Source organism: Sparus aurata, chromosome 4 (assembly GCF_900880675.1).
Source record: "Sparus aurata chromosome 4, fSpaAur1.1, whole genome shotgun sequence".
NCBI lineage: Eukaryota > Metazoa > Chordata > Actinopteri > Spariformes > Sparidae > Sparus > Sparus aurata.
In genome coordinates this window covers 2,967,660-2,992,799 of record NC_044190.1, presented here as the reverse complement: position 1 = coordinate 2,992,799, position 25,140 = coordinate 2,967,660, and the positions used below count along the sequence as shown (strand labels likewise).

At 43.4% G+C, this 25,140-nt stretch overlaps 1 protein-coding gene and 1 long non-coding RNA gene across 7 annotated transcripts in view; one reads left to right on the top strand and one right to left on the bottom strand.

The window, feature by feature from the left end:
• Positions 1 to 25,140, bottom strand: part of ano1a (anoctamin 1, calcium activated chloride channel a) — a 120,824-nt gene that overhangs the window by 47,854 nt on the left and 47,830 nt on the right. For all 6 annotated transcript variants that reach the window (XM_030413863.1, XM_030413865.1, XM_030413860.1 and 3 more), the window contains one exon: positions 1,287 to 1,634. In XM_030413863.1, the coding sequence (XP_030269723.1) occupies positions 1,287 to 1,634 (348 nt within the window). The remainder of the gene's footprint in view (positions 1 to 1,286; positions 1,635 to 25,140) is intronic.
• Positions 13,835 to 16,576, top strand: LOC115580045 (uncharacterized). The gene is made up of 2 exons (XR_003983800.1): positions 13,835 to 13,899; positions 15,913 to 16,576. It is a non-coding gene; the product is annotated as an uncharacterized LOC115580045 (long non-coding RNA).

Here is a 25,140-nt window from a genome sequence, read left to right as displayed (position 1 = left end):
TTGAACCACGAGTTCATAAATAGAAGATGACAACAGTTATTTTGCAGAAAGTGATGTCATATTGATCTGTTAAGAAGTTGAACTTAAAAGTTTGGTGAACCAGAGGAGAGAAAGAAATGGAATTCAAATCTATATCTCACACACATCAAACTTCCAATGAGAGCCAGGCCTGTCAATTCTCTCACTATCAGTTTTCTCTTGCCAGTTCTGTCTTCTTTTGGTGCAGGAAGTCTGTCAACTTTTGGATTTCTCTAACTCCTGTAGAAGCTGTGTGCATGGGGCTGTTTTAAGAGTGATACTCGCATTTAAAGAGTTAAGATGGTGGTGTCTTTTTAGCTGAATGGCTTCAAGAAAAAACACACACAAAACTCTTATATAAGCTGCAGACATTAGTATGTCTAGCGCACTAGCTTACTACCTACAGTAACTGACAATGTTACTTCCAAAGATAAGGTGCACATTAACTAACTTAATTAACTATCTGTATCAGGTTGTCAGGTTGCAGTTTAAAAAAGGGCCTCATTAACAGCTGGCTATTATTGAAATGTGTGGAGGCCAATCCTGGGTACATAGGAAGCATGGAAAATATGTTTGGGACAACCTAGGGGGGGGGGGGGGGGGGGGGGGGGGGGGGGGGGGTCTCATGTCCTCACACAGAACATTAGAGAAGATGTTCATGTTTCTGGTGCCTTTAAACAAGTGGTTTGATATCTGTCTAGTGTACTAGCATGAGAAAACAAATGGGTACATTTTGTAATTTCATCCAGAGGAGTGTTTAGCCCCAGATCACATATTTAAAGATGTCAAAAAGCTTGAAGTACAGAATATGGTTCGATAATTAATTGTACGTACTCACTGTTCATTTAAACTAGAGGTGTGACTGACTTAAACTCAGCTGCCTAGAACCTGGGCATCAGAATTGAACTGAGTAGGGCATTTTCTCAAGAAGCAAAAAGAATGGATTCATTATTGGAGCTCTGAAATCGTGTGGTCAGGCCAATGCATTTTTAACATGGTAAAAGGACTGGTGGTCTAAACTTAAATCTACTCCCATCCTCACGTAAAAGCTGTGACACCCATGCCTGGATGCCTTCAGAGTTAAAGCTAACATTAGCAGCTCTGCCCTGATATTCATTAAATTTGACCTGACTGGGAACTGCAGCTTTATCCTCAGTCTTTCAGCATGGAGGCATTGTTCTAAAAATGAGTGGTAAATTTACCACCATAATCATTGTAAGCTTCATAGGTGCATGATAGAGTGGAAGTCATTCAAGCAACCCCCTCACCCCTTCATCCTTTTCCAGCTCCAGCCCTGTCTCCAAGAGATTTTCCTCAAACTCCTCCCGCCTGAAGCGCTTGTCATCCTCATGGTAGTCAGTCCGTTGCTTTTGGGCAGCGATCTCTGGGTCTTCTTTTGGCTGCAGTGGAGCTCGGCTGCTTCTCATGCTCATACTACGCCTAAGCCGTCGGATGAAGTTGTTGTCCCCGAACCTGGACGATGGACGCCGTATGCTGCTAGGCTTCTGGATGTGGTATGCCAGCACATAGTCCACCCGCCGCTGCCCATCAGAGAAGTACGGGCCTAGTCGCGGATTTAGAGGTGAGCCATCATCCGCATAAAGATTTTTCATTGGCTAGAAGGAAGACAAGCAAAGAGAAAATAACATTAGTACAATTAGGCCCAGTCACCCATCTCAAACATAATATATTTGATTAATCCACTGAAATCTACATTTCTCCTCCATATTTTGTCGCATTCGGAGATTGACACTTCTTGACTGGCAAGACGGCGTTGAGTGGAAAAACAACTGGTAACGTGAGTTGTTCAAAAACTTTCTTTTTAGTAAACTCAAGACAATGTTCTCAATGCTCGAGTTCATGTGCAGACACCCTGGTGATACTACAAGCAAAGATTCATGTTGTGTGGAGCCTTCTTAATGTTTTAAAAATAGTGATTTTAATGCTATTATAGTAGTGCCCCTATTATCCCACTGAAAATGATTTTGACCTAAAAATCGTCATAATTATGCTTTTAAACTAAAGTTTAACTTGAGTACATTGACAAAAAGACCTTGGTTGCATTTTTGCGAGAGTTTTACTTTAACCTATATATGTTTTAGGGATTATGTTTACCATCACTAAATTAGTTCTGCATGTTAGAATGCTAGCATTTGCTAGAATGCTCAAACAAAGTAAAGCAAAGCACAACTGAAGTAATGCTGCAGGTAAGTGATGTTCGATGAAAATACAAATACTTCCTCTTAGTGTGAATATGATTGTTCCAATTTCATTGAAAATCTATTCAATAGTTGTTGACGCATTTCAGTCAGGACCAAAAGAGTCATGCTGCCTAGATGCTAGCCAGTCAGGGGATCAAATACTTGGTTAGATATTTCAGTCTGGACCAAAGTGGTTGACTAACCAGTGTACTGTGTGAAAAGTGCTGTTGAGGCCGCTGTGCACTCCAAATCAAAGACACAGCTGGATATGTAACTGATCAACGACAATATCCCCTTCGGGTGGGTTGAGTGCCTTAAACAGGAGCTTTGCAGATTTTCAACAGAACCGTGTCACTAGATTTTTGATATGCAAAATAACAATGTTAAACCTTTCTCCATGTTGCCTGCACCCAGAGCATCTGGCACAGTGCTTTGTGGTGCTGTAGGTTGTCTACCTTTAGGTTAATGGCACTCTATAGCCCTTTTTCTCTTCATCTGCCCCTCCCCAATAAAATAGTTCTGGGGACTTCTCTAAAACTTTAGATTAGATAAGTTTCAACTTTATTTTCATTGTATTTTCAAGTACAGAGACAACAACATTCAGTTAGCATCTAACCCCAAGTGCAAAAAGTGTGTGTAAGTGTGTACAGAATAAATAGTGCAGCAGAATAGACAGTATTTACAGTATTTACTATATAAATAGAGTGTAAATAGGTCCAGGTACAATATAGTATACAGTGGAGGAAATAATTATTTGATCCCTCACTGATTTTGTAAGTTCGCCCACTGACAAACAATAATCTTTGATTTTTATGGTAGGTTTATTTTAACTGTGAGAGACAGAATATCCAATCCAATCCAATCCAACTTAATTTGTTAAGCACTTTAAAACAACCAAAGTTGACAAAAGTGCTGTACAGAAGAATAAATAAGAAATCATAAATAAAAGATGTAACAGCTAACGTGAGGTGCAAAATTACATATAAAATACAACAATAAATTAAAAGACATAAAACATGATTAAAAGTAATAGCCACGCAATAAAAGCAATCAAAATAAGAAATAAAATCAAGAAGAAGTCGTCATCTTACTAGGTGTCAAAGGCCACAGAGAAGAGATGGGTTTTAAGAAGTGATTTAAAAACCGACAAAGAAGAGGCCTGTTTAACGTGCAGAGGCAGATCGTTCCATAATTTAGGAGCTGACACAGCAAAAAGCACGGTCTCCTCTGAGCTTCCGCTTAGATTTAGGCACACTCAGGAGCAGCTGATCATCTGACCTGAGAGAGCGGGCGGGTATATAAGGGCGTAGAAGCTCAGAGAGGTAGGGCAGGGCAAGACCATTCAGGGATTTAAAAGCAAATAAAATAATTTTAAAATGGATCCTAAATTGAATAGGCAGCCAATGGAGTGTGGCTAAAATGGGGGAAATGTGCTCATATTTACGTGTGCCAGTTAGAATACGTGCAGCTTCATTCTGTACCATCTGGAGATGGGCGATAGAGGACCCACTGAACCCCACATACAGTGCATTTCAGTAATCCAGCTGGTAACAAAGGCAAGGAATTACCGTCTCAAAGTGCTGCCTTGACAGAATCGGCTATATTTTGGCCAGCTGCTAGGGGGTGTGGTGTCCCAGTGGTGCCACCAAAAACAATCACTTCCGTCTTTTTATCATTAAAATTTGAAAAGTTCAGAGCCATCCAGACCTTTATGTCGTCAAGACACTTATGTAACAGTCTGACAGATTATTCATCTTTCTTTTAAAGAGGCACATAAATCTGACTGTTGTCTGCATAACAGTGAAATTAAATGCTGTGATTGCTAAGTATGGAACCAAGTGGGAGCAAATAGAGAGAGAAGAGGAGAGGGCAGAGAACTAAGCCCGGTGGGACCCCACACTAGAGAGGAGCAGAGAGGTATACTGAGTAACCAAGGCTGACACAGACAGTTCGATCAGCCAAGTACGACCTGAACCACTCCAGTGCTATGCCCCTGATGCCCACCCACTGCTTCAAACATGAGACCATTATTTCATGATCCACTGTGCCAAATGCAGCAGTTAAATCACTTATTGGCAGAGGTCTGTTTTTGTGTTTGACTATGATTTGTGCATAGGTGGCGCTACAGTAACCAACTCAAAAGCTGGCAGGAGAAGAGGTTGGATTAGAGAAGAAGGAGGGGGACTATACTGTTTTTCATCAATTTCACACAGCTGTCAGAGGTCCAACAACACTGTATTCGATATGTACTGCCCCAAACCCATCCCTGGTCCTGAATTTCAGCTGTCTAAAAGTCGCTCTACTGAGCTCTACTGAGAGCAGTCTGTTTCTGTGCCTGCACCTTTAAATGCTAATGAGCTCTGTCTGTCAACGCCTACTTGGAGAGCCCTTCCTGCTACGTCACTCTCAGGGAGAGGATTCCCTTTGCGCTAGTAGTAGCATGCGCTAATGTTTACGGTGGATGTATCACTATGGCTCGCAGGGATTTTTTTCGTTCAACCGAACCAGTTTGACCCAGAATCAGACCCATGAAGGGGAGGCTGTTGAAGAAGTACAGACGACACGTTGTCGTTAAAAATGAAACGCTTCCACTGTCTATTCTTTTGTTCTGTAGCTGGGACTGAATATACGCACTTGTTGTTGATTTTTACAACCAAAAACAGAGCGATTTGCGTGTCTAACTTTGACCGGCGACATTGCGAAACACTGCTGTCTCACTGCTAGCTTACAGCTGGACACACTGAACTTCATCTCGGGGTCGAACGCCCCGCTCTCGGATATAGCCTATCACCGCGCAGAGGAGGCGGGGCTATGATGATGCCTCCTTTTGTTACGTAACGAAAGGAGCTGAATCTGAATAGCCTGTAGGAGCGCCGTTTTACCAGTTGGTGGGCTGCAGAGGCCATATAGGAATCGTTTGTTTTCCTCATTCTGGGAGTTGGCAGGCTCAGGGAGGACCAGCTTATATGTGTAGAGACCAGAGAAAATTTGTTTTTCATAATATGGGACCTTTAAAAGGGCATTTTCTTTGCTACAATAACTAATAGTAACTTTTGCAATAAAAACACATTTAAAATTGTTCTTATCAAATAAGTAAGTGAACACTCTTTCCTTCCACACAACCTGACGAAGACCTTCCAGTCAAAATGTTGCCGTTTTTTATTGTTGGTCTTTAATGCCAATTTAATAAAGGCTTTAAACAATATTTTCCTACTACTTACGTTAAATACATGAAACAAGCAGCATAACTTTCCAACTTCTAGACTGATCAATTGATACTAAAGTGTGTTAAGTATAGTCACAGTCATGCGGTGGCAATGTAGTTATTAGCTTATAAGCTAGAATAGCTTTACTTCTGGTGTTTTGCATTTACATTTCAAAATTCATTAACGTTGTGTTAATTTGTGAATATTATCTTTCTGATCAAAATGTGTGACTTGTGAAACTTGTGTTTGTTTACTCCAAATTCTATTGGCTTTTTCCACACCTCTACTCAGAAATGGGATTCTGAAATGGATCTTTCGAAATTCAATTAAACGCCTGAAATAAGGTCTATGGCTAACACAAGAGATTTTCACATTTTGTTCTACAACATAAAATATTCAAGAACTTTTGTATGATTTAAAACTTGTTTTAAATGCTGACAAAACTAAAGTCATGTTGTTCTCTAATACAAGTCAAAACCACAAAATATGCCCTCAATCCTCTCTTCTCAGGGTTTAAAGATTGAGTGTGTTTCCAATTACAGATATCTTGGTATATTAATTGATGAATCCCTTTCCTTCGCAAATCATATTCAGCAGCTGGTAGAAAGATTGAAACTGAAACTGGGTTTTCATTTTAGGATCAAATCCTGCCTTTCTTGTAAATCAAAAAAGAGAGTGGTTGCTGCCACTTTTATGTCTGTTCTGGACTACTGTGATGTTGTACATATGCAAGCCTCGTCTCAAAGCTTACATGCTCTTGACACTGTATCATGGAGCTCTGAGGTTCACCACTGGTTTTAAAGCACTGACATATCACTGCACACTGTATGAATAGGTTGGATGGTCCTCCATATCAATACGCAGACTGAGACACCTGCACATTCTCATTTACAAGGCAATCTTAGGTTTTCTTACTTCTGACCTTTTGTTCTACATTAACTGAAGTAATGCTGGGATGTACAATCTTCAGTCTCAGGATTTGTTCTTGCTGTCTGTCCCAAAAGTCAGAACTGAATTGGGAAAGAAAGCATTTAGGTTTGCTGCTCCCTCTGTCTGGAACATGCTACAAAAAACTTTGAAATAGAATGAGTTGGTCTCATTGAACACTTTTAAGGGGAAATTGGAGGACCTGGAGGCAGAAACATCTGGTTGTAGATGTTTTGCCTGAGGCTTTTATTACTGTAGCTGACCTTCAAATGTGGCTGTTTTAGATGCTATGTGTCTTAAATGTTTGTGTCCACCTTGTTTTTTATGTGTATGTATGATTATGCTGCTGCATGTATTGGCCAGGACACTCTTGTAAAATAGATTTTTAATCTCAATGAGTCTTTTTTCCTGGTAAAATAAAGGTAAAATAAATTCTAAAAAAAGCCAGTTAATACCTCACCTTTGAATATAAAAGCATTGACGTGTCCTTAAAATATGGTGGTTGCTAACAAGTGGCTAAATGAGACTACAGATGTCGAGGGCATTAACGCTAATTATTCCAAACATAGACTCATCTTCTCACTACTTTGCAGACTTTAGTTGCAAACTAATCTAACTATTATTACATTATTACATTATGCGAAAAGCACTTATTACATTATGTGTCTGTGATTTTATTACATTATGAGCCGATTATTACATTATGAACTTTTATTACATTGAAATTATTAAATTATAAGCCGTTATTACATTATGAGCCATTATTACATTATTTTTTGCTACACTTGTGCACAATCTTCTCCAGGATTTTTGAAAAAAAAGGCAGTTTGGAGAAAGGCCTGAAATTAGAACTGCAGGATCTAGAGCAGATTTTTTAATCAGAGGTTGTACTACTGCATGTTTAAAATTTTCAGGGACCACACCTGAGGACAGACTGCTATTAATGAGTGCAGTAACAGATGGTCCTACAGTGGTGAAAACCTCTTTCAATAGTCAAGGAGGGACAGCATCATTTGGAGAACCTGAGGGCTTTAAATGACCAACAATCTCCTGTAAAAAGGAAAGAGTCAAAGGCTCAAACAGGTCATAGACATCAGAGCAGGGGAAAGAGATTGAAGGGTCATAAGCAGAAGGTGAGATTTGAGCCCTTATCAATAAAAAAAGGGAAGGAAGTTTTCAAACACAGCAGGGGACGCCTCCATACAGGCAGTCTGTGGGGCATTAAGAAGACAGTCAATAGTGTTATGAATATACAGCTGCCTGTAAAAACTCTTGTAAAAGAGATTTTTATAATAATAATAATTCATTTAATTTGTATGGCGCTTTTCAAGGACCCAAAGTCGCTTACAGAGATATAGCAGACACTTGTAATACACAGACACACATGTAGTAGACACAGATAATACACCAAGTAACAAACAAGGATAACAAAAGACAAAGCATGACAGGGAGACAAAAGCAGTGGTGGGCATGGAGTAGATAATGCTGATACAGACAAACAGACAGAAACAGGTACAACAATAGTTAAGAGGTGGGGGGATGGATTGAAGAGCAGTGGGGGGGGGGCTGATGAGTAAGGAGAGTGGAAGGAGGGGGGGATCGGGGGGAGAGGTCAGGAATGAATGTAGTTATGGGTAGGGGAGATCATAGGCTTGTGAGAAGAGGTAGGTTTTTAGGCGGGATTTAAATGTGGCAAGTGATGGAGAGTCACGGATGGGCTGGGGGAGAGAGTTCCAGAGTCGGGGTGCAGAGTTGCGTTTGGATGGTGGTATAGTCAGAGTTAGAGAGGAGGAGGATCGGAGGGCTGATAACCCCAGGGCGGTGGGGGATAAGGAGGTCAGACAGGTAGGGTGGGGCCAGGTGGTGGAGAGCTTTGAAGGTTAGGAGGAGTATTTTGAAGTCGATGCGTTGTTTGATAGGGAGCCAGTGGAGGGTGTAGAGAACGGGGGTGATGTGTTCACGGGACCGGGTGTGAGTGAGGAGGCGAGCAGCAGAGTTTTGGACCATTTGAAGTCTATGGAGGGAATGAGAGGTGATGCCAGTGAGGAGGGAGTTGCAGTAAAAGAGACAGGCAGACACGAAAACGTTGGACGGAGACAGGGACAGAAGCGGCAGTCAACAAACCAGACGCCAGCAGTGCTCTAACCCGGAAGACAGCACGTAGACGGAAGACAGAAGTTTTTAATTTTTAATCTCAATGAGTCTTTTTTCCTGGTTAAATAAAGGTTAAATAAAAAAATAAACAAAACACGAGGCTTGTGACAGTTTGACAGGATAATATCCGAGAAAAGTTTTCTTTTCATCTTTTACAGTTTTATGATAATGCCGCCAGCAGTCCCTAAACATTTGAAAAGACACTTGCAGTTTGTCCTTCTTCCATTTGCGCTCAGCTCTATGGCACTCGCGTCTGACAGCATGAGTCGTGTCATTAAGCCAGGGCTCAGATTTAGTTTTAGGCTGCCTGGATTTTAATGGAGCCACAGTGTCTAAAACAGTTTGGCAGGTAGAGTGAAACCATGAACTAAGCTCCTCTGTTTTGCACACAGACTCAGGAATGATGGAGTTCAGATCAAAAGCAACCGAGAACTGAACAGCAGCGGCGCAAGGTTTAAATGTATGACAGGCAAGAGCAGCCTGAAATAATACAGGCATATGGTCAGAAAACACTGTGTCACATATCTCTAAATTAAAAATGGGCAAACCCTATGATAAGACAAGATTAAGTTTGTGCCCGCGTTCTTGTGTAGGTCCAGACACGGATTGCACAAGATTAAAAGACGGTCCCTATTCTTCCTCCTCGGCCCGACGTCCGCGGGGAGTTAAAATAGCAGCAATCATGTGGTAAAAGTTCAGAGAAAGCGCTGGACTCACCAACACTCAGCCATGTCTCAGTCACACAGAGGAAATCCAATCCTCGGGACGTGAAGAAATCCTTTAAGACAAAAGTCTTAGTGTTCTAGTGATCTAGCATTTACTAGGCCAATCCTGGCAGGAACCGGCGGGTCTGCGGCGTTGGCTGCCCAGGGAGCCCGACACAGCGGGCGCAAGTTGTGGTGATTCACCAAGCGCAGGGGCCACGGGGCTAGAACACCTCTTCCGGGCCGACGACAGGTACCAGCCAGGCGTCAACAGGGTCCAGCAAGCGTCGGGGAATAACAAGGCTAGGCACGGCTCCAATGTCAGTCCAAGAAGGCATAGAAAAGCGCACAAGATGGCCCTTCAGCCTCACCAGCCGGCCGCTGCGTTTTCCCCAGCGGCACAGGTGAGCCGGGACCCTCGCCAGGAGTGGGGGTAATGTTTCACGTCAACCATCATCCAATTTTACTACATCTTCGGCAGAAAGTCGAAGGTCCAGCAGTGTCTGGCAGTCATACACCAGTAGAGAGTCGACATCCAGAGCAAGAAGCAAAACAAACAGCAAAAACACTCACAGCACTGGCAGTGACAGACAGCAGGCCACACACACTGGCACCATCTTGTCCTAATGATGTCCAAGCCCTCAAATATCAAAAAGAAAATCCAGAAAATCTCATTTGATAAAAGATATACATTGTTTTGCTGCTGTGAAGCTGACCTGACCCCTTAGCAGAGAAACACCCCCAAAGCATAATGCTTCCACCTCTGCTTGACCGTGGGGATGGTGTTCTTGGGGTCATAGTCAGAATTCCTCTTCCTCCAAACACGGCGAGTTGAATTGATACCAAAGAGCTTGATTTTGGTCTCATCTGACTACATCAACTCCCAATCACTTTCTGAATCATTCAGGTGTTCATTGGCAAACTTCAGATTGTAGTATTCTGAGCATGTCTGTTGTAACATCTATGCATTGTGATGACGTAAGCGAGATGCACCAGAGGGTTGGGGGTAGGAATACAAACGATAAAGACGGAGGCACACATTCACCCCAGTGAGACCAACATAAACTGTTCTGTTTATTTAGACAATTAATTGCCAATAACACAGGAATAATACATGGTGTCAGATAATAACTGTGTGCATCGACCTTCCAATGGAAGATGGAGAGTACAGGTGTCCCCACACCACGAATGGATTGGGATTCGTCTAACCTTCCCGATACCTGGAGAAAGTTTCGCCAGCATGTGGGGCTGATGTTTTCTTGGTCCCCTACACCCTTAAAGTGATATTCCGGTGTAAATTTAATCCATGGTCTAAATCACCTTGAAACTGTGTTACACTCCCTCTCGAGAGAGCAAGTTAGCAGACCGCTAATTTACGGAGTTTTATCAACCTCAGAAATGACCGCCGGACAACAATACACTGCAGTAAATGGATCCAAATATAAACCGCCACCAAAAAGCCACAAATAATGCTCAGAACAGAACCAAACTTCAGCAACAGTACAAATAGCACATATCTAACCTCCGCTAGCTTAGCTAGGGAAGCTATTGGGTAGCTAAAAACAGATTTCAACTCTCCTTCATCAGCTTCCGGGTCGGGGAAGTCCCGACGCGACGATTACCAAGTGTGATTAGAAATGTTCAATTCCGTTCTTTTCCCTGTCCGCTCTCAATAATAACTGTCATAAACTGGCAGGTAAGACACATATGAACTTTGATTGCTTTTCCATGGAGTCATAATCATACATTTTCATCCATGAGCCGTAGAACTCTACTGCACTCGGCAATCGAGTCGTCGGGACTTCCCGTCAACAGGAAGCTGCTGCAGAAGAGTGGTAAATTTTGTCAGCTTTTCAGTAGAAATCCAACTAAGCTAGCGGAGGTTAGATGCCCCGGACTATGTGCTGAGACCCTATTTGTACTGTTGCTGAAGTTTGGTGCTGTTCTGAGCATTATTTGTGGCTTTTTGGTGGCGGTTTATATTTGGACCCATTTACTGCAATGTATTGTTGTCGTGCGGTTGTTTCTGAGGTTGATAAAACTCCGTAAATTAGCAGTCTGCTAACTTGATCTCTCGAGAGGGAGTCTAACACAGTTTCATGGTGTGTTAGACCATGGATTAAATTTACACCGGAATATCCCTTTAAGAAGAGAAGGAGAAGTGCAGCTATTTGCTTAGATTATTGTAAGCAAAAGGTTGATAGAAAAATCTTTTCCAAATAATCAAAAACTCACTACAGAAACAAATATATTTGAAGTGAAAACAGTAAAGGGAGGGAGAAGATCAAACGAACTATGTGCATTTTTACAAGATAGAGGAACATCCCAATCTGGGAAGAAAGAATGAGAGAGAAGCTCTAGACTCAGCAGTTCAAGGTTATCATCTGTAAACTACCAGTGGAACCGCGAAAGACTAAGAAGTCAGAGAATTAACAGATCGAAACAGAGTAAACGGTAGCTATCTGGTCTCAAATCCACAGAGTGAGCAGCTGCGGCGTCCTCTCCTGCCTGCCCCAGCCGCCCCCCACACACTGGCCTGCCGCATGCGCAGCCGCGCGAGAGGGGACGGTAGAGACCCCGTCGCTGTGGACTGCGATGACTCTTAGCAGCATGTGAATTACAATTTAATATATTTCTCACCGTTCCCCTGATGATCTGAATAAGTCGCTAAATTTGTCGCTAGTCGCTTTTTAGAAATAAAGTCGCTAAGAGGGTCTGAAAAGTTGCTAAATCTAGCGAGAAAGTCGCCAAGTTGGCAACACTGGTACTACGGCAGGTTTGAAGCCTATGTGACGCCAAAAGCAAACCCCATTTTTGAACATTATAAGTTTCACAAGAAGACACAAGGGGAAAATTAGAGTTTTGACCAGTTTGTAACTGCAGCTAAGGCTGCTAGTGAAAGACTGCAATTATCCCAGTAGCGATGAGATGATTACAGACCGTATTGTCTTTACCATAAACTCACCAAGAGTGCGTGAAAAGCTACTTTGCCACGGGTCAGACCTCACAATAGAGAAAGCTATTGACATTGTTCGTTCACATGAGCTATTGCAATGGTTAGCCCTGTTGCTAACATGGCTAGTAAATCCTTACATGCAGTTAGCGGGACAGAGGCAGCCAAAATGGAGCAAACATGCCATGGACGCAAAACAACCCTCGGGACAGACGGTGACAGTGCCGTTAGGGGCAGTGAGTGTGGTGCATGTGGGGGAGAGCACAGCCGGACAGAGGACTGTCCAGCAAAAGGTTGCCAATGTAACAAATGCAAGAAATGTAACCATTTTGCTAAGGTTTGTAGGACACACACACCACAGAGGCAGGCGAAATTTAAGCCGCAAAAAGTGCATGCTGTCTCAGATTGCACAGAGCAGACATCACCTGAGCTGTATACTGACACTATATCAAAACTACATGCAAAGACAGCCAGAGAACAGGCATTTGCAGAAGTAGAGATAGGCAAAGCGAGGCACAAATTAATGTTCAAAGCTGACACAGGTGCCCAAGCTAATGTGATACCAGTAGACATATTCTACGAAACATTTGGAAGTGTAAGGCTAGGCCCACCTGACAGTGACATCTCAGGAAATGGAGGACTGAGACTTAAAGTTAAAGCAGCTTGCAAGCTAACATGCAGATACAAAAATGAAACAGCCATGGTAGATTTTGACAAATGTGACGCGCCAAGGCAAAGCCAGCAGCAAGTCGGCTGGGAGGAATTTACATAAACAAAGGAACTAAAAACGAAAATTAGCGATTTTCGTTTTTTTTGCAGAATGTGCAAGTTGAGATCATGAAGAAGTCACACCATGTTTCAGATAACAGTATTGGTTGCCTTAAAAGTATACATTTTGTGTTTGAAATCGGGTAGAGTTTCAGGAAATGCTGGCGCATTGTTGGGCGTGTGCGGTGATACAGTTAATTTGCATACTAGCTACCTTTGACCATTCACGGGCTTTTGTTTTTTTTGTTGGCCAATCAGGTGCACGTTAGTAGCGAACCGCATGGCTACTTATGCAGCCCCCAGCATAAGTTCTGCCACTTCTGGAAGCTGCATTTCATCATTGAATGAAGATGGACCGGGAAAAATGCATTGCAGAAGAGCTAAATCGTGGCTGTTACAGCGCAAATCTATGGCAGTACTTTTGCGAGACGCGGGATACTTCTGGTTATTCAGACGCCGATTTCACTTCTGATTCTGATGAGTGCACTGACGATGAAAGCGACTGTATTACACTGGAGAACATGCCTAATCTACAGCTGACCTTAGCCGAAGATGAAGACGAGGAAGAATCTCTCGGCCTCGCAGCAGAGGAGCTGGAGCGTAAGATATCAGACGCTATATTTACGGTAACATGTTAAGGGGATAAAGACAGCGAAATGGAGAAAATCCGTAACTTTGACTGCAAATGCTACGTAAGAAGAAAGGAGAACTCTCTCATTGGGACACATTTGTGATGCGACAAGCTTTCTCCAGAGTTCATGTACAGCATACGATTGGATTCTCTAGCTGCTGAAAGAGAGTGGCAGGACGTGAATTATTAGACATCTCGGGGCAAACAGACGCACAGTAGTTACTTCGGACATGACTACATCCACCAAAAAGCCCCAGACGAAGAAAAAGCGCCCCCGGACTACTTATTCCATCGGAGGCAATGAAGTCTGCAGGAATACTTTTCAGTTTCTTATGGGGTGAGATTCCATTAACATCCAAGTTATCTATTTTGCGTTATGTGTTCATTCGAAGTCGCAGTCAAAGTCACAGGGATTACAAACTGTTATCTCATGTTTTTGTTTTCATGTTTATACCTTAGCCTACATTGTTATTAGCTAGCTCAGTACTGTCGTTTTAAAATTATATGCATATCGAAACTAAGCTGTAATGGGAGGTTTTGTCTTGTAATGTAAGCATCTGCTATTAATTTGAATAATGCTTGAATTAACTGATGATCATGATTTAGCACCTAGTTTACTGGAGGATAGTATGGATGAATACATCCAGAGTCAGGTGACAATGTGCCTGTTAGCATTGCTTGAATTGACTGTGATGCTAATGTTTAGCAACTAGCCTACTTGAGGAACAGTTTGGATGAATACATCCAGAGTCAGGTGACAATGTGCCTGTTAGTATGACCCATGATGTGAAACATCTTTGTTTTCCTTTTTCAGAATTGGCAAAGACACCCTGACTGATATAATCAAACACTTTGAGGAGAATGGGGCAAGACCACGGTTAAGGAAGAAGCACTCACAGCCAAGGCCAGCCAGGTTCATCAGCCGCAGCATTATCAACAGAGTTGTGGAATTTATAAAAAACTATGCACAAGAAAATGCCATCATGCTGCCTGGCCAACATCCTGGGCATAGGGATTGGCATGTGAAGCTGCTGCCAACCCATGTGTCTAAGGCCTCAGTTTGGCTTCTCTACGTGAAGTCTGCTATGGAGTGTGGTATGTGTAAAAATTTATTTCGAATTGAGTGCTTGTAATGTGAAGTTATGTGAAGTAATATTAGCAATTACAGTAAAATTAATCCTAAGTAATATCTGTTTTTCAGATGAGCGTGCAGTTTGCAAATCAAGCTTCAAAGCACTGTGGAACCAGCTTCTCCCACACATCAGAAGTTGCAGGCCACGTACAGATCTCTGCTGGCAGTGCCAAAACAATAACAAAACCTCCCAGATGATAGAAAGTCTGAAGCGGTCAAGAAGCAACACGATCATCTTGCCCTTGTGCAAAAAGAGAGGGCTGTGTACAACGAGATGACTGCTGCCTGCAGAAAGACATGTGCTGACTCTAAGTTGTCTTTGGGACCCTCCCCATCAGCAAGCAAGAAGATCAGGATGCATTACAGTTTTGATTTTGCACAGCAGGTACTATTTATCACACATCATTTACTTCACTTTATTAAATGTCCCTTGAAGGGCAATTTGGTTTGCAGCAGACACACACGGCAAGCGTTACTGTACAATAAAGTGCATGGAGAATAAGTAGCCTAATAATAGTGCAAATGCAGAATAGCAGCAATATAGTAATCTATATCTACATTTATTAGACAGTTATGAATAGACACAAATGTCTTTCATTTAATCTAATCCCCTTTCCCTCTCTCCCTCTGTCTTCTTCAGATACACTTTCCCTCAAACCCTCTTCAGCCTTAGCCAAAGTACTTCCTGACTCCACGGAAATGTGGCCTTTCGGTGTCTCCTGTGAAGGACTGCAAAAACAGGTGAATTTCCTGATTGATGAAGGCATGTCATCAAGTAAGGGGAGCAATGAAGTCATCAGCTACATGCATCATTTCTTCAGCTACTTCGGAGTTGGAGAAACAGACGTGGATCTTCATTGTGACAACTGCAGTGGGCAAAACAAAAACAATTTCATGCTCTAGTACGCTGCCTGGCGTGTTGGACACAAGCTTCATAAGACAATTGACATCCACTTCCTTAATGCTGGCCACACCAAATTTTCCCCTGACTGTGGCTTTGGACTAATCAAGCAAGCATACGTGAAGACCAGAGTCAACACTTTGGCAGACATCACTGAGGTTAGTTTTCATTTTTTGCTGAACAGTTTTGGGCTATGTAAAAAAAGTCAACATAGAGAGCTTTTAACATGAATGACTTCAATGCTGTTCTCTGTTCTGCTTCAATGAAAGGTTTAACTTAAGATCTTTTTTCTTCTTCTGTTCTTTTTTTGTCACCAGGTAGTGGAAAACAGCTCTCCTGAGAGTCACCTCAATATCCCACAGCTTGTTGGAAATGCAGATGGCAGAGTGTTAGTCGAGACCCTCGACTGGCAGAAGCATCTGAGTCCCAAGTTCCGAAAGCTCCCACGCGATTCAGCGGTTCTGCCCCCTGTTGACAGTCTTCCTGTCCTTGCCCCACCTGGACTGAACATTGACAGGCAGACCTATCTTTATGAAAAAATCAGGCCTTTCTGTGCTGACCAGGCAAAAGACATCACATGCCCAGCGCCAAGGGTCACAGCACAGAAGAGTCCACAGAAGAGTATGCGGAAGAGGATGCAGATGTGATATCACCAAATAATTGGACTCTCTTTCACACCTTCTCCAAAATGTGCTGATCAACCACAGGAGCTCCTTCAGCAACAGACTGATCCATTTACACTGCACTTCTAAATTTCAATTGCAATGTAATTTCGCTTATAGAGCACCAAAACTATACACATGTCTCATGGCGCTTTACAGAGTGTTAAACAGATGTGGTTGTAGATGTGTAGATGTGGTTTATACCTTGGATTATGACACAAGGGATTGTAACATCTTATCTTGTGTATTAATTAATGATATTCAGGGGCTTTTTGTAATAAAAGCATTTCCATTTCAATAAAGTACCTTCTAATTCTGATCAGTCCACAAAAGTGCTTAAGGAAAATAACACTACATCAACATTAACTACATGACAACTGCTTTTGATAACCATTGTTCAAACCACTACAATACTTTCTGCCCTGCAGGCTAACAGATACCAGATGTCACTGAATGAATGATGGGGGTAGGGCTTATCTAAATGAAATGCAAATGAGCACCATTGTGTTGACTAGCCAGGGGGTGAGAATTTCCTGCTGTGAGAATTGCAAATGTTCTAGGGCTGTTTTCTCCCTAAAGGCTTTTGAGATGTGCATACATTCAAATGGCCACAACTTCTTCAAATATTATCAGATTCCCATGTGTTAAACATCATTGGAAAGCTTAGAAACTACACTTTCAGAATTTGTAAATAACTAAAAATGCCGCTCGGGAGACTTGTTGCTGATTTTCTCATGGCTGGTCACAAATGTGGATTAGGAGCCATGCTACTCCAAGGAGAGAAACCAGTCGCTTACTTATCCAAAGCACTGACTGAGACTGAGGAAAACTATGCTCAGATAGAAAAGGAGCTGTATGCAGTGCTTTTTGGATGCAAACGGTTTCATCAGTACCTAACCCTAACCCTGGCAAATACATACTGTGGTCAGAAATGCACCTGTAAGTGACAAAAAAATGGCAGAGATCAGAGCTGCCACAGTGCAAGATGAGTAGCTCTCAATGTTGAGGCGGGTCATCACCTCAGGGTGGCCCGAGTCGCACAAGAAATGTCCACCTGCAATTTCAGCGTATGGGAATCACAGGGACGAGATATCAGAATCAAACGGCATCCTACTAAAAGGAGAAAAAATCATCGTGCCTCACTCACTCAGAGCAGATATGCTTTCACGCTGTCCATTAGGATGGACAACTTAGGGATCGAAAAATGTAAACAACGAGCAAGAGACTTACTCTTCTGGCCTGGAATGGGAAAACAAATAGAGGCATTTATAGAATCCTGCAACATCTGCTTGGAGTGACGCAACTCCATCTAAAATATCTTAATATCGCACTAGGGCTGGGACGACACGTCGTCCCAAACAGGAAGTGGTAGTACCTGCGGAGGCTGAGAATAGCCCCTCTCACACAGAGACGCTGCATTAACGCCGCAGCGGCGGTTCGTCAATTCTCCGCTGTTGGTCATTCACACAGAGCGAAGCACCGCTGGAATAAGATGAACCGCCATGTAATTCACACAGAAAGCTGCGCTGCCGCTCCTAAAGAGACGTGACGGTACACGTCATGATGATGACATCGGGGTGTTTCCCAGGTGTCCCCCCTGTCAATCTAAACCCGCGGACCATTTATAATGTGTAGTGATTGAGAACCCGGCCCCCTAAACATCCTGGAAGGTGAAAGAGTTACGTTTTTCACGCTAAATTACATTATTACATAATCGCCATCAGTAAACAGGTCGCTGCGTGACTCTGTCACTGGCGTGGACGGAGGCTGTTTTCTGGGGGAAAGTTCACTGAAGTCTTGGTTGGGAGGGCTGACCATCGCGGTGATTTCTATCAATACAACCACTTAAGTGAGTTAAAGGTTTTTGCCGGTGACAGACACTGTTTTTCGGGCAGAAATGTGATGAAGAGTTGGTAGGACAGGCGGGAGGACAGACGCTGCTCCGCCTACAACTGCGTACTCATATCAGTTACCAGCGACGTTAGATCAGTCAACTAATCGAAAAAATAATCATTAGATTAACCTTTTGAAAAATTATCGTTTGGGACAGCTCTATATCGCACCCTATTCCAGAGCGACGTTGGCAAGTGATCATCGTTGCTGTTGACTTCTAAGGCAGATACTTTGAAGTGGAAAAAATCACCAACCTCACATCCAACACAGTCGTCAAAAATCTCAAGGCCATGTTTGCTAGGTTTGGAGCACCCCAGACACTAATCAGCGACAATGGACCCCGTTATAGCTCCCAGGAGTTCAAAGACTTTGCTCGTGCATGGGACTTAGAGCACATCACAAGTATCCCACTGTAACCATGGAGCAAAGGGTTAGCTGAAAGAACTGTCCAAACAGCCAAAGCCCTCATGGACAAAGCGCACACACAGCAGACAGACCCCTACCTGAGTCTATTGGAACATAGAAACACCCTGGTTGATGGACTGAAATCGCCAGCACAGCTGTTGATGAGCAGGCGTCTGCTTTCAATCCTCCCGACCACTGACAAACTACTCGAGCCAGAGGTTGTCAACCGCACCACATTTTGCAGCAGGAGGGAAACCTGCCAGAAACGACAGAAACTGTACTACTATAAGACTGCAAAGACACGGCCTGCCCTGCCAGCAGGAGCCACAATCTGTTTCCAGCTGCCAAGTGGAAAGTGGAAGCCTGTAACAGTTATAGATTCAGCAGGCACACCTAGGTCATACAGTATCCTCACAGGTGATGGTCATGTGCTCAGCGCAACAAACGTCACTTCCTAAGGACTGAGAACAGCACAGATCGAGAAGCACCAACTTGTGACCCTGATCCTGAGAATGCTGAGCCAATGACTATATAGCAGAGCACTGAGGGTCAATCAGGCCTCAAAGAACCCCTGAACGTTACCATCACTAAGTCAGGTCGCAGAGTGAAACAAGAGACAGACTAGTTGGGAGTGTTTAGTTTGATGCTGCAGTTGAGAAATGCCAGAGTTAACAGTGCAAATGTGATATGTGATATTGCTAATGTTTACAGCAATGTAAAAAAACAAAAAACAAAACTGAATTTACTACTGGCACATTCTGTTTCAGTTATAACCTGCCTATACACATTGATAGCAATAATTGCCTTGAAGTAGCTGAACTAACTTTAAAATGTTTGAAATAATATTACTATCATATTGTTGGTGTCACACAGCTGTGAGGGATGTCTTGTCTTGGGTTTTTTGTCTTGTGAATTTCATGTTTTGTTTTGAAAAGTAACTATCCTCTCATTTCAGGTCACTTGCCCTTCCTCTTGTGTCACCGGTCTGATGTCTCCCCTGATCCTCGATTGTTTCCACCTGTGTCACCCCTCCTCATGTGTATATAGTGCTCGTCTTCCCCTGTCTTGTTGCCAGAGTATTTCGTCTTGTCGAGTACCTCCAGCCCTGAACCATAGCCTTGCCACAGATTCTTCGCCACGTTTGTATTTCTGATTTCTTGTGTACCTCTGAGGAAGAGTGATTTTGTTTTGATACATTTTTGGTCAGCATGTTTTTTTTGAGAGCAGTTAATTTCATAGACTCGTTGTTTTTTCCTCCTTGTGGAGCAATCTTTTGTTTGTACCTTTTTTGTAGCTCAGAACAGTGTAGTTTAAGTTTACAGCCGATTGCTTTTTTCCCTCATTGTGAGTGGTTTTCATTTTGTAATTTTCATAGTGTCTGTCTTTTCTAGATCAGAGTAGACTTAGGAGTTTTCTCCTCCTTCGGGAGTGAATTTTTGTTCTATTGTTTTCTTGTTTGTGTTTGTTATTGTATTCATAGCCCTCCATCATTTTAACGCAAGTTTATAGCCGTGTTTATTTGTCACTCGCTCTGAAGAAGATTCAAGAAACTTTCAGAAGAAAAGCCTGTCTAAACCGTTCCCAATCTGCATCTGAGTCCTCACCTTTGCCCACGCCTGACAGTATACCCTGGCCAGAAATGGACTCAGCAGAGGCGGAACGGCTTACGGAGATCCTGCACATTCGTCCGCCAGGAGGAATTTCAGACGGCCATGGCGGCAAACATGGGCCACCTCTCCTCCCAGCTACAAGATCTGCTCGGACAGTTCGCTCGACCGGGTGCTGCAGCCCAGGCTCCGACAACGACCACCGCTCCAGTGCCTACCACGCCTGCCAGTGGAGCCGGTTGTAAGTTGGCTCCTCCAGCCCAGTATATAGGAGCACCTGGGTTATGCAAAGTATTTCTAATTGACTGTTCGATTCATTTTGAACTCATGCCCCATGCATTTCCCACAGACCGGACTAAAATAGCCTTTATGATTTCGCATCTGACCAACAGAGCTAAGGCATGGGCTTCCGCTGAATGGGGGCAGGGCTCAGCTATCTGCGACTCTCTCAAAGACTTTCAGGCTGCACTGACCAAGACTTTTGTCCCGGTTACCTCTGATAGGGAGAAGGTGCAAGAGCTGAGCAGCCTGAAGCAGGGCAGTGGGTCCGTTTGCGACTTTGCCATCCGCTTCTGGACCCTGGCAGCGGAGAGCGGGTGAAATGCCACAGCGCTCTATGACATTTTCCTGAAGGGGCTGGCAGCCCCTATACAAGACCTCCTCATTCCTCTGGATTTACCCGCCGATGTGGATTCCCTCATCACGCTCGCCATTAGGACGAACAACAGGCTCGTCCAGCTTAGATGGCAGCGGGGCGAGAGACTGACAGCTATGGGAAGACCCTCGGGCTCACCTACACCGAACTAGCTGGCTATTCATCATTCGCCGCCGGAGCCGCATCACCCCCTCCACAACTACCGAGAGGAGGAACCCATGCAGCTGGGGAGGACTCAGCTAACACCGGAGGAATGACGAAAACGGCAGCTGGAAGGGGAAGTGTTTGTACTGCGGAGATATCGGCCATCTTGTCAGCGCATGTCCAGCCAAGGGATCCCAGGTGGTGAGTCATGTCACGAAGTTAAGCTCAGTGCCACGCACCCTCACGAAAGTTACCGTGTTACATCACACTGCCACCGAGCTGGAGGCGTTCATTGACTCAGGGGCAGACGAGAGTTTGATGGACTGCAATCACACACATCAGTGAGCCCATCCAGATGCACATTGACCACTACTGAGAAAACATTCGCTTTTATTTGATCAACTCCCCCTCCCATTCCCTGATCTTGGGACAGCCAATGCTGTTCTGACATAACCCGCACATTGACTGGAAAACAGGAAAAATCAGAAAATGAGGAATGGGTTGTACCACTAACTGTGTTATTTCTGCTAAACAGGAAAAGTCACAGAAATTAACCTCTTTTCTGCAACCCTGCCACAGACTCAGAATATCCGGACCTGAACCTTGTCCCTCCCTGTTATCACCACCTCCAGAAGGTTTTCAGCAAGACCAAGGCTCTGTCTCACCCGCCTCATCGTCCATATGACTGTGCCATAGACTTGATCCCCGGTTCCACTATACCTAAGGGCCGCTTGTACTCAGTCTCTGGGCCGGAGAGAGAAGGTATGAGAGAATACATATCCCCATCACTAGAAGCGGGCCTGATTCGTCCTTTCGACAGTTGGCTGCTATAGCTACTTGCATTCACCGTAATTTTTGTTTTAAATGAAAGGGGATGTTGTATTCTGAGCATGTCTGTCATAACCACTGTGCATTGTGATGACGTAAGCGAGATGCGCCAGAGGGTTGGGGTAGTAATACAGACAATAAAAGATGGAGGCACACGTTCGCTCCAGTGAGACCAACAAAAACTGTTCTGTTTATTTAGACAATTAACTGTCAATAACACAGGAATAATACACAGATGGGCCTGTACATGTTCCTTCTTGAGCAGGAGGACTTTATGGGCGCTGCAGGATTTTAATCCATTACAGCATAGTGTGTTACCAATGGTTTTCTTGGTGACTGTGGTCCCAGCTGCCTTGAGATCATTAACAAGCTCCTCCTGAGTAGTTCTGGGCTGATCCCTTACCTTTCTCATGATCATTGATACCCCACGAGGTGAGATCTTGCGTGAAACCCCAGACAGAGGGAGATTGACAGCTGTCTCCCTCTCACTCAGCTTCTTGCCAATGGTCTTGTAACCCAATCCGGCCTTGTGCAGGTCTACAATCTTGTCCCTGATGTCCTTAGACAACTCTTTGGTCTTGCCCATGATGGAGAGGTTGGTGTCTGACTGATTTATTCTGTGGACAGGTGTCTTTTATACACGTAACAAGTTGAGATGAGGAGTACTTTCTTATAGTGAGAGGACTAATCTGTGGGAGCTAGAATTCTTTATGGTTAGTAGGGGATCAAATACTTATTTCACTCAATGAAATGCAAATATTTTTTTTTTTTTAATATTTTTTTAATGTGATTTTCTGGATTTTCTTGTTGATATTCTGTTTCTCACCTACCATTAAAAGTATAGACCGTTAATTTCCTTGTCAGTGGGCAAAATTACAAAATCAGTGTGGGATCAAATAATTATTAACTCCACTGTAGCAGCACTAAATATGTGCAGTATACAGAGATACAGTATGTACAATATATACTGAAGGTACTAACAGTACCAAGGGTGGTGTGAGTCTGAAGATTAAAATAGTCCAGAGTAGTGCAGTATCAGGGTGGGTAGGTGGGGGAGAATCAGAGCCTGTCCACACGGAAACGCTCTTTTGTGTAAGCGCACATTTTTGACCAATCGTCCCCACGGATCCTGTAAACTCAGTGCCTGAAAACACACTTTTTTGAAACCGTGTGTCAGGTTGGAAAAATCCGAAACGTACATGTGGACGAGCCCTCAGTCGCTGGGGGAAGGAGTGTGTGTATGTTTTGGGGGGGCGGGGGTAACCAGGGTGTGAGGTTCAGAAGGGTGCCAGACACAGGGAAAAAGCTTCCCCTGAACCTGCTGGTCCGGGTGTGGAGTGACCTGTAGCACCTCCCGGGGTGACAACAGTCCTCAGCGATGCTATGCACCTTCTGCAGTGCTTTCGGGTCGGACACAGAGCAGTTGCCATACCAAACTGTAACACAGTTGGTAAGGATGCTCTCATGGTGCAGCGGTAGAAGTTCACCAGAATCTGAGGAGACAGATGGACCTTCTTTAGTCTCCTCAGGAAAAAGAGCCGCTGGTGAACCTTCTTGATCAGGGTGCAGACTCTTCAAAATTAAGCCCCTGTACACTGAAATGATGACTGCCTGCCAAGCACATTTCCAGCTGTACCAGAACATCTCCAATGATGAAAGGATGGTGGCATCCAAGGCCCGCATCAACATGAAGCAGTACATAAAGGACAACCCGACAAGGTGGGGGTACAAACTGTTTGTGCTTGCAGACTCCACAACAGCCTATACCTGGAACCTTTTGTGTACTCTTCTAAGACTGCATTAACAACAGGCCAGGGTCTGAGCTACTCATCAGTGATGGACCTTCTGCCATTTCCTCTGCTTGGTGGGGGCTACACACTGTATGTGGACAATTTCTACACCAGCCCTGCCCCCTTTCTGGATTTGTCTCAAAAAAACATTAGCTGTTGTGGGACCATAAGGGAGAATCGTGTTGGTTTTCCACAGGCTGAGGTAATGACCTACCCAAAAAGGCTGAGAGGGGCGATCTGCGGTGGATTAGGAACGACAAACTCCTGTTTGTGAAGTAGATGGACACCAGGGAAGTGAGCATGTGCTCTACAGTGCATGAAGCCTTCAGTGGACAGATGGTGACATGGAAAGTGAAAGAGGCTGGTGTGTGGCAGACCAAGGCCATACCTGTTCTAGACACTGTAGCTGACTACAATCAAAACATGGGCGGTGTGGATTTGTCCGATGCTTTGATTGGATACTATAGCATCCACCACAAAACCATTTTATAAGTGTAAATATAGTTGATGTTCAGAGTTCTTTCCAGTGTGTTTTATCTAAAGAGTGATTCTTGTTTTATCAGTGTAAATATAGTTGATGTTCAGAGTTCTTTCCAGTGTGTTTTTCTAAAGAGTGATTCTTGTTTTTTTTATGTAAATATAGTGGATGTTCAGAGCATTTTGCAGCGTGTTTTTCTAAAAAGTGATTCTTGTTTTTACAGTTTGGTTTCATTGTTACTGTTATAACAATTGTATTGTTCATTATTGTTTTATTATATAAATATATAAATGAAATAATATGATATTATTAAATCTGCTCCAGTTGGAGTCAAACTTCAGTTCCTTTGTATGTTTTTTTTTTTTTTATGGGAACATGCATATAGGTCTGGTTGATTTTTCAAAACAAAGCCAAACTACTTAGAACAGTATTTAGATAGGTGTGCCCAAATGGCTAATTTCTGCCTGAAAAATGTCTCTACTAAAACCCCTCTAACTTTGCTCTGCTTTACTTTATTAGTATCAGTCTTTGCACAGGTAATGTTCAGATGTTTTTCTATTATTTGCTGGAGGTTTTGGGCTGCAACTGCATGATTCAAAAGGGGATATTCACTCTGAAAGTGTACAATTTTGTTAGGCGGAGATGAAATCTTTCATTTATGCTGTGTTCCATCTTCATTTACTCTGACCCAGTGACATCTATACTCATGCTTACACCTTTACCTTAGTAAATAGTTTGAAGACAAATTCTCCAATTCATCAGCCATCAATTGAAATGGCATTCTATGCTCCTAACATTCTAGCAGTGTGATCAGTGCCTTTTGTTTGTTTTCTTTTATCTGCCATCACTTACAGTGGGCCTATATAAGCAAATAAACGTAAATGTAAGAAAATGTCTGGATAGGTTGTTTAAGAAGGTCCCCAATAATCCAGGTCATGGTAAATCTAAGTGCTGTATCGCTTACAGCCTGAAAACTCCCCTCCCGTTAAAACTGTGTAAGCCAGGGTGCCCATTCGCTTAGTGGATACAGCGGGCGTACCATGTACAGAGGCTCTGTCCTCGCTGCAGGGGCCCCTGGTTTGA